Source organism: Vicia villosa, unplaced genomic scaffold, assembly GCF_029867415.1.
Source record: "Vicia villosa cultivar HV-30 ecotype Madison, WI unplaced genomic scaffold, Vvil1.0 ctg.000010F_1_1, whole genome shotgun sequence".
Taxonomy (NCBI): Eukaryota; Viridiplantae; Streptophyta; class Magnoliopsida; order Fabales; family Fabaceae; genus Vicia; species Vicia villosa.
In genome coordinates this window covers 1,082,088-1,092,019 of record NW_026704940.1, presented here as the reverse complement: position 1 = coordinate 1,092,019, position 9,932 = coordinate 1,082,088, and the positions used below count along the sequence as shown (strand labels likewise).

Here is a 9,932-nt window from a genome sequence, read left to right as displayed (position 1 = left end):
GTAGGCAACACATGTGTCTTTATGGTCTTAAGCAACCTCCGAGAGCTTGGTTTGGCAGATTCAGCACTGTAGTACATTAATTTAGTATGGTCCATAGTGAAGCTGATCATTCTTGGTAAACTCTGTTATTTCTTAGGTATTGAGGTAGCCCAATCTAAAGATGGTTTGGTAATTTCTAAGCGAAAATATGCTATGGATATTTTGGAAGAAACGGGTTTGTTGAACGCTAAACCATCTGATATTCCTATGGATCCAAGTGTCAAAATCCTACCCACTCAGGGGGAGCCCCTATCTGACTCAAGAAGGTATAGGAGATTGGTTGGAAAGTTGAATTATCTCACAGTCACTCGTCCGAACACTTCTTTTGCAGTTAGTATGGTAAGGCAGTCCTTAAATTCTCCTTGCCAATAACACATGAATGTTGTTGTCCAGATTCTGCGATACATCAAATATGCTCCAGGAAAATGCCTCGTGTATGAAGATAAAAAACATACTCAGATAGTTGGATACTCCGATGCTGATTAGGTAGGGTCACCTATTGATATACGATCCACCTCTGGGTATTGTGTACTTGTTGGAGGAAACCTTATATCTTGGAAAAGTAAGAAATAAAATGTAGTTGCAAGATCAAGCGTCGAGGTAGAGTATAGGGCCATGGCAATGGAAACATGTGAACTCATTTGGTTAAAACAGTTGCTCAAAGAACTTCAAATTGAAGAAGCAAGACTAATGACAGTTTTTTGTGATAATCAAGTTGCATTACACATTGCTTCAAATCTAGTCTTCTATGAGAAGACCAAACATATTGAGATAGACTGTCACTTTATCAGAGAGAAGATTGAATCAGGCGGCATTATCATAACCTTTGTTAACTCCAATGATCAATTAGCAGATGTGTTTAAAAATCCCTGCGAAGTCCCATAACTAATTATATATGTGGCAAGCTTGGTGCAGTTGACTTATATGCTCAAGCGTGAGGGGGAGTGTTGATATTTGTAAATATATAGTTAATAATATTTATATATAAAATAGTCCCACATCGATTATATCATGTAATTAGTTGTAATCTCTCTATATATAATAAAGTCTCCATAGTGTTTTACAAAACACACGGTTTATTCAAATGTCTCTTAGCCTCGCGTATTTCAACAAGTATAAGTGACATGGTAAAAGAAGAGAACTCGAAACATGGTCGCTCAAAAATAGGTTGCGACATTTACCAAGGAAAGCTGGAGTTTCTTTATCACTTAAAGGTAATAATTCTTTAATCCTCATCATACAGAAAAAGTCAAGGATTTCTAGAGACTAGATCTCCGATTCACTCAACTTTTTATACGTGAAACCAGAGATCGAAAGCAGATCTCTAGTCCAATAGTGAGGAAAATAGGGATACCCGTCCAAATAAAAAAGTACTTGGGGACACCTCGGCCCATATTTGACTTGCACAAACCGGTTCTTAAACCCTTTGTAGTTACTGGTTTACACCTGAAGAAGCTTTTTTTGGGAAATACCACTGATTTGAATCCAATTACGCTTCTCAACTCATTTTATTTCAAAGAATGAGAAGAACAAGTCTACAGTAGGTACAATACACATTGCCTCGCAGACTTTTTCAAAAGCTTTTATGAAGCCCCAACTGTTGGGACGAAGTTGGGATGGGGCTACATTCACGGTCTCCAGTATGTTCGCTTCAAAATCTTAGAACAGAATACGGATCTAGAAATCCTCCAGGAGCTCTTCAGGAGTAAAAGAACTCCACCTTTGAGCTCTTCAGAAGAAGAATACATATGCGTTCTCCTAGATTAGAAAGCCTTTAGAATGACATCCTCTTCATTTCAGATTGAGAATATGTCCCTTAAATACCAAAGCTTGTCAATCTCTATGTCTTCGAAAGAGCTATTCTAATAGCACATCACTTCTTTATCAAAAGGAGTGACAATTTCCATTAGTAACTCCACATAACCTAAGGAAGAAGAGGTGGAATCAGAATCACTTAAAGGGGCAAATATATCACCATAAACTTCTTCTATAGCCTGGTCAAACCCTTTTTGATCTAAAGCATCTTTCATCTCACGCATGCACTAACCCCACATCTCTTTTCTTTACTCAACATTTTTGAGATTTTTAATATTTTCTTCACTATCACATTCTCTGATGTTAACCATTCTCTAAAAAGGATGAAAAATTAGAATCTAGTAAGAGAAGGGAATGAAAAAATTGAGAAAAGTGAGTGCTTTGATTGAAATGGGTGCTGAGAAGAAAAATGTTATGAATGCTGAGATGGAATGAATGGGGGAAATAGGGTTTAAATAGGGACCCAATGATTAGTGGAGTAAAGAAAGGAACAATCACCTATAATCAATTCCCGATGAAAACATCATTATATTATGAGAGAGCCTATAACACTCAGAAAGACACAACTCTTCATTTTCCATGCCACCGGAGGTACGGGTCTAGTACAGAACCCGACGTTGGCCTAGAATACCTTCTGGGCTTAATGACCAAACATCACATCCTTGAAATAGAACTTATGCTCGTGGGGGGGGGGGGGGGGGGGCTTATATACATCCCAAAAATATTCCTACTAAGCCGGGATATGTAGCCGCTTGAGATGAGAATCAAGGAGGGTCGAGACAGGATGCTAACCGAATACCAACCCCATCAGCAGGGCCCATTTGTTGGGTAGGTTCATTACCTGAGCTATGAGTAGGATACACGAGTCGGAAAGGTTTATTACGTGACCTAGTCTCATACCAATGGCCATGAGTCGGTCATGGTTGTAACGTTTAAAGCATAAGTCGGCCCATTAATGTTACTATTATACAAGAATTAAATATGTGATCATGATTAATGGCAGATGTTTTGAAGAGTATGAAACATAGGGGAATCCAATGGATGCCTCTTGAATTAGGATCTTCAAGGTACAATAAATAAGCTATATGAGGGGCTCCCGCACAGGGATAAGCAAGATATTCATCTTGGATAAAGACATACCACTATCATAGCACCCAAATCCCCCAAAAATCCTACAAAAACATACCACACTGCGGCTCCCCTATTCCTATAAGGAAGTAACTCAGTTTAGTGTTTTTCGCAAGAACAATGCATAATACTACCTTCCTAGAATGGTTGTGGGAGATCTTAAAGAAGGAAGATGACGTGACTTTAATGAAAATCATGACAATTATCAACAACATTTGGTGGGCGAGAAATAGAGCTATATACTAGTGTATAAATACCCATATAAAGGATAACACACGATACATTAACACTACCGTTTCTCAAGAAAAAAATATCAGAGAGGAAAAAGGACTTTAGCCGGCATAATAAGCATCAAAGAAATAGTATGACAAGCAGTTGCAGAGGAAACTCTATAGAAGGCCAAAGAACTTACCGTAAAGAACACACACAACCTAGCGATGAGATTCTCAAAGATTATAACATTAAGCGACAAAACATAGTCAGTAACGAGATCACTATGCATCAGCAGCTCCCTAGACAGAAAATCAATATCCACCTTAAAAACAAACCAGTCAAATGAAAAGTTAATCAAGGTCGTTACAATGACTAATTCTCTAAAATGAATCAAACATATAGTGTGAAGGATAATCCTAACCTGTATAACAACAAGTGTCAGGAGCTTAGGACGAGTAGAATAAAAGATCAACCAATAAAGGAAAATTTCCATAATCCGCATCTGCAACACAAATAAGACATATATAACGATAACAGAAGGATTCTATATAGTAAAGGAGAGGAAAAAGTAGATATTTTTCAAACAAAATGCCTGACATTGTATAATATGGGTCAGATAACCAAGCAAATCCATAAGTTCTTGAACCAATATAAGATGGAGAAAGAATGCTACCAGAGGCACAATCCAAAAGAAATAACCAGTGGAAAATAAATGTTAGTATAAGGGTGAGATCTCCAAGAAAAATGATAACAAAAACCACATATATGATAGGATGAAGAATGAGATGAACAACCAGGCCAAGATTAATCTTACCAAGCAGGATAAAGAAGAACAAGACGGAGACTTACATGAGGAAAGTCAAACTAGAGCAAAGGTGAATCAGAGCGAGGTGAATCTCCATGGTCTGTATCAGAATTATACGGATGAGAAAAGAACGATCATGCATTACAAAGGCAACAACGAGAGGTATAATCAGGTCCACACTTATCAAAAATCCAAAAAATAAAATAGTAATAATCGGGATCATAGTAGTAAGGATTCTAAAAACAAACATTAGAACAATAAGAGTTTGAATATTTATCGCAATATTCATAAACCAAAGCTGAGCATTATTAACTTGAATAATTTAGAAACGAAGATTTGACAAATAAGACACACATAGTAGATCGTGTATGAATAGTAAAGAAAGCTTGAGTGAACATGTCTCTAATGAAGTGTTGAAAAACGATTTCAAAGCTTGTCATAATATCATGAATAAGCTTGCTGATAAGGAAATCATTAAAAAAACATTGGGTATAAAGGAAAATTTTATTAGTACATATGCAAATATGGAGGAGGCTGGAAAATGGAACATGGGAGCAACGTTAAAAATGAAAAAGGGGGATTACTTGGCAGGAGCGATTTGGAAGACAAGTGGGTACTCCAACCCTCCAGTGGCGGATGACCAAACAATCATACTTTCACTTCATCTGAATAGGGAGTTGAAAGCTGAGAACACGATTATTTCACGAATTGCAAGGTTATGGTTATGAAGGCGTTATCTGTCACAAAAGAGATTCACTTAAATAAGGATGTAACAAGAAAAGCTCTTGGAAATTGCAATGAAGAGACAAACGTAATGAAGGGAAGTTTCGAGGATGATAGTGATTCAAAAAATAGACATGGCAAGATGAGAAGGAAGCAAGAAGTAGATGAAGCGTAGAAAAGGAATGATGACTAGGATAGGACACACGTTGGTGCATTGGCGCTTCAAATCAGCCAAACCTAATGGGATTCATCAATGGATCAATCCATATTCTTAACCGGGAAACTAATTTGAAAGCCCACAATCTTGCTAAGTTAGCCATTAGTTACGATAATCACATGACCGGGTTCATGGAAACTAAAGGGTCTGATTGTAATAACAACAACAATAGCAAGTGTAACGAAGTCTTTTTAAGCCTTTTTATATTATGATTTGTATTTTCAAAAAGAAAAAAAAACTATCTATTGTGATTCTCCTTATCTTAATTTCTCTCTCTACACTTACACTTAAATGATATAAGTATATATAAGAAAAAATAGGAACCATGTTATTTGTTTGAAGACATTGTAACTAAGTATAATAATAAAATTTTGGTTAAATTACTCCCAAGGTCCTTTAAGTTATTTAATTATAACAGTTTGGTCCTTCATGTTATTTTTGCTACAATTAGGCCCTTTATGTTATCCAATGTGTGCACCATTATTCTTTTTTAACCGAGAAAATATGCTAATTGTGGATTCAATTATTTTGAGGGATGTAAAAATGATGAAGTGCTTCCAAAAACACAACAATCAACATTTCTAAATGATTAAAACGAGAGAAAAAGGAGGCAAATATCACCCAAAAGGACCAAGTTGTTACAAAAAAAACTTGAAGGACCAAACTATTACAATTAAATAACTTAAAGGATCTTGGGAGTAATTTAACCTAAAATTTTAGTCTCTTTTTCTATCATATTATTACTTTTTCTTTTCTGTAGTTTTTAATTCCTCTTTTCTATTTTAAAATTGAAGGATGTTTTAGAAAACTATTTATAATCTTTATTTCTTCAGACATTACTAAATAAATTTCTTAAACTCAATTAGGATGAAGCCGGGGAAGAGATATTATTACTATCATTTATGTCTCATATATTAAATTATAGAAAAAAACAAAATGAAGGGCAAAACTATAATTTGACAAGGTTCATGTTCTGGTGTGGCGTTTTAAAGACGAGAAAAGCGGGAGTGTAGAATAAAAGGGTGCCCACATACCACAACAGTGTCAAGAAGTAAGAACCAGAGTGAGGAATGAGAATGTGAAGAAAAAAAATGGCGAACCCTTCACATTGAGATTTGAGAAAGAAACAAATCAAAGAGAAAGAGAGAATGACAAGAGGAACGGGAGCAAATGATCAAAAGCTTGAGAAACACTTTCAAAAACAGATGGGGTGCATGGCAGGTTTCCTACACATCTTCGATCGCCACCACTCATTTCCCGTTAAAAGACTCAATTCCACGAAACCAACGGTATAGATTCAAACTCAAAATCACTCTCATTCATTCTCCGTGTTCAATTATAACGTAACGATTTCGTATTTTTACAGGAACCGGAAACAAACGGTAGTAACTCACCGGCTGAATCAACACCGGAAGCTGAAACAACCCAAGAAAAACCGACTGTTCAGATTCTTCCGGTTTTCGATTTCAAAGAAGGAACAAGATCTTCATGGAAATTCGCCAGAGAAGCACCGAGACTATCGTTAGATAGCAGGGCCGTAATGGATGCAAAAGGAACAATTCATCCAAAAGATGAAGAGAAACGACGACGTTCCACTAGCGTTGTTGCAAAGCTCATGGGTCTCGAAGACTCTGATCCTAACCCCAACCCTAACCCTAACCCGAAGCTGCAGAGATCAGCTTCGGAATCAACGGTTCACAGAGATCTATCTCATTCTCAACAGTATCGTTTCTTTGACACTACGAATTTCCAGTTAAAGCAATTCCAATTCGACAGTGGTTCATTGTTAAACGGCACAGACTCAGATCTAACTGAGAAAACAGAACCAGTCAGAGGAATAACAACGAAACAAAAGAAGTGTTTCTATGATTCCGCTGATTTTTTCCCTGGTCCGAAACAGAGTGTTTCTGTTTCGGTTCAAGGTGAGATTGAGAAACGGTTGAAGATGCGTGGGATTCATGAACCTTCTAAAGATCTGGAAACACTGAAACAAATCCTTGAAGCATTGCAGCTGAAAGGGCTCTTACATTCTAAGAAATTAGCAAATCATAAAAACTTCGTCATTGAGAATGGGAACGAACACGATTCACCTATAGTTCTTATGAAGCCTGGAAAATCAATTCATCGAACCGGTTGGACCGGAACCGGGAATAATTCTCCACCACCCGTCTCCACTTTCCGGTCCAATCCAAAGACTCGAACCGATCATAATCAACCTAATGTTAGAAACAGAAACACCGCAAACTCCCCCACGCGCAGTCCTAACCGCGTGAGGAAGGTTACTAGCGTCGAGACAGAGCGAAAAGTGAACGACAGTGTTGATCGCCGAAGAGTTTCTCCGGTCAGGCAATCACCGATTCGGTCGCCGAGGATGAGAAAAGTTACAACCTACCAAAAGGAAGGGAAAACCATGGCGGAAGATGAATTATCTACTGTTTCTGATAATAGTTTCAGTAACTCTTCACATACCGACACAGAGGTTTGTTAAATTGATTATTTAATTTTTTTTTAATCAATTTTTTAATTGAATTAATTAATGAGATGAATTTAATTACGGTGCAGAGGCTAATTAAGGTGGTGGACCAATACAGAGAGGGGAAAGAGCTACTGCAGAGGTGTGATAAATTACTCAACAGTATAGCGGAAATAACTGAGTTACAACAACCGAGTCCCGTATCGATTCTTGACTCGTCGTTTTACAAAGACGACTCGTCGTGTTCACCATCTCCAGTAATGAAAAGATGCATTGAATATAAAGGTCAGTAGTTTTGTTTTGTCCGTACATACATAAGTCGTAATCATTGCTTCCTTGGCGTTAAGGTCATTGCTTTTTTACTAGTGAAAAAGTTAATAATAGGTGTGATGTCATTGATAGGGTACGCGTGTTTAGGTCTTTTAAGAACCAAACTGTTCTTTCCATTTCTTCACAACAATTACAACTGTTTTGTTGCTTGGGTGAATGGTGTATAGTCATTTCTTTACTACACAAAACAAGAAACAAGACTTTTTATTACTTTCACACTAGTAGTGCAGTGGTAGTGGTTGTGAAATTTGCATATTACGTGGACCAATCATTTGATTCTTTGGAAACGTAGTTGGTTGGATTGGTTCATTGACTACTACGTCAGAAGAATACTTGTAGAATCACGTGGGAGAGTGATGGCATTCTGCTTTTCAAGATCGATAGTGGTGTCCCCGTGAAAATACTTGAAAGTAGGAGTAAATAAATTATTATAAATAAATTTGATTTTTTTTAAATAATTAATTTATTCATATTTTTAAATAATTATCGTTGTTATCGTTTGAGTGTGATGGTCGTAATTTTTATTAAATAAATTAGCAGTGTCAGTTATCTGCATTTATTTGTTTATTAGTTAGTTAATTATTTTTTCTTAATCTCGCTTGATGTTAATGAAGTTCGGTGAAATTGCAGATCTAGGAGCGGAGTCAGAAGAAGATGCTTGGAGTACAGCTTTGAGTTCAAACGAAACCAAGTCAGAGGATTCCGATTTCGTATACGTTTCAGAAGTACTTCGTGCTTCTAACTACTTATCCAAAGACAAAGACAATGACATGTTTCTGTTACTGGAACAGCAACAGTACCTCAAGGGAAACAAAAACACTTCCAATTCCAAAGTTTCTACTCTTCAAAGAAAGTTAATCTTCGACACCATTCATGAGATTCTCAACTGTAAACGCCGTTTGCCACCGTGGAAGTTGGAGAATCTACCTTCGTTACATCAAATCTGGTCGGAGTTTCGGAGGATCCGAGAGAGGGAAGAATCATCGGAGGATATGTTTGAGGTTATATGTGGTGTGTTGAAGAAGGACATGAAGGGTGAGAATGAATGGGGTGAATGCCACGTGGAAATTGGAGACGTAGTGTTGGACATCGAACGGTTCATATTCAAAGATCTTATATGTGAAACCATTGGAGATCTAGCATTGTGTAGAGGAGTACCACGTAACAAAGTTTCGGTGCTTCGCAGGAAGTTAGAGTTTTATAATAATTAGGATAAAACTAAACAAAAAGAAGGGATAAAGAGGTGAAAAAGAAAAGCAAAAGTGATAAATATAATAAATAATACATGAAAATAGGGACGAGGTTTTCTTAGTTTGGTTGTTTGCTTTTTTTCCTTCTCTTTAGTAATCCCATAGTTTAATTATTTTCTAATTATTAATGTGTATGTTTTCTTCAATGAAGGAATCAGGAACTTTAAACCTGAAATCTAGACATGATTAACGATGATAACTTTTTTTAGTTTAGGAATTTGAAAAAAAATATTGTTGTTAGAACTTAATCTCAAACTTTATGTCTAAGAAAGTACATGGAATAAAAGGTTTTTGTTGTAACATTTTTGTTACCATCTCTTAAATCTCAATAATAAAAATAAAAGGTGTGGGGTAGCAATTATTGGAGAGTTGTTATACTAGGATATTGTCACTATTGTTTATTATGGTTTAGGATCTTTGTCACTAATGACAAACGGGAGGAGGTCCCACCCCCACAACAATGGAGTAGCCGTACAAATTAGTTGGCACAATTAGGTTACAGCACTTTTGAACTTCTAGCCTAGAAGCTCCCTCTTTAAGAAACATAACATTGAGTGGTTGTGTGCCTTGTGAAATTGTAAAAAGCATACAAAATTATTTTGAGGTGTTCAGTTTCACAATGGTTGTCCCATGCAAATCTGCTCCTCTAGATTACTATGAAGAAAAGTTATTTTCACATCGTTCTAAGTGTATATCTCTATTGGCTATCAAGGTAAATATTATTCCGATAGAAGTTTGTCTAATGAACAGACTAAAAATATTATCATAATCAAATTCTTTTTGCTATGAATAATCTTTTGCAATTAGGCGAGCCTTCAATTTTTTTTTTTTTTTATTATTGCTGATTTTTCTTGTACACCTACTTGCAATCAATAGTTCTCTTTTCCTATGACAGCTGAACAAGATCTTATATCTCATTCTTTTTCCAAGGATTTTATC

At 36.4% G+C, this 9,932-nt stretch overlaps 1 protein-coding gene across 1 annotated transcript; it reads left to right on the top strand.

Annotated features, from left to right (window-relative positions):
* The first annotated feature begins 5,950 nt into the window (after positions 1 to 5,950).
* LOC131621695 (protein LONGIFOLIA 1-like) lies at positions 5,951 to 9,293 on the top strand. The gene is made up of 4 exons (XM_058892729.1): positions 5,951 to 6,229; positions 6,307 to 7,419; positions 7,503 to 7,698; positions 8,374 to 9,293. The coding sequence occupies exons 1-4, from the start codon at positions 6,089 to 6,091 to the stop codon at positions 8,952 to 8,954; spliced, it is 2,031 nt and encodes a 676-aa protein (XP_058748712.1). The 5' UTR covers positions 5,951 to 6,088; the 3' UTR covers positions 8,955 to 9,293.
* Positions 9,294 to 9,932: the final 639 nt, after the last annotated feature.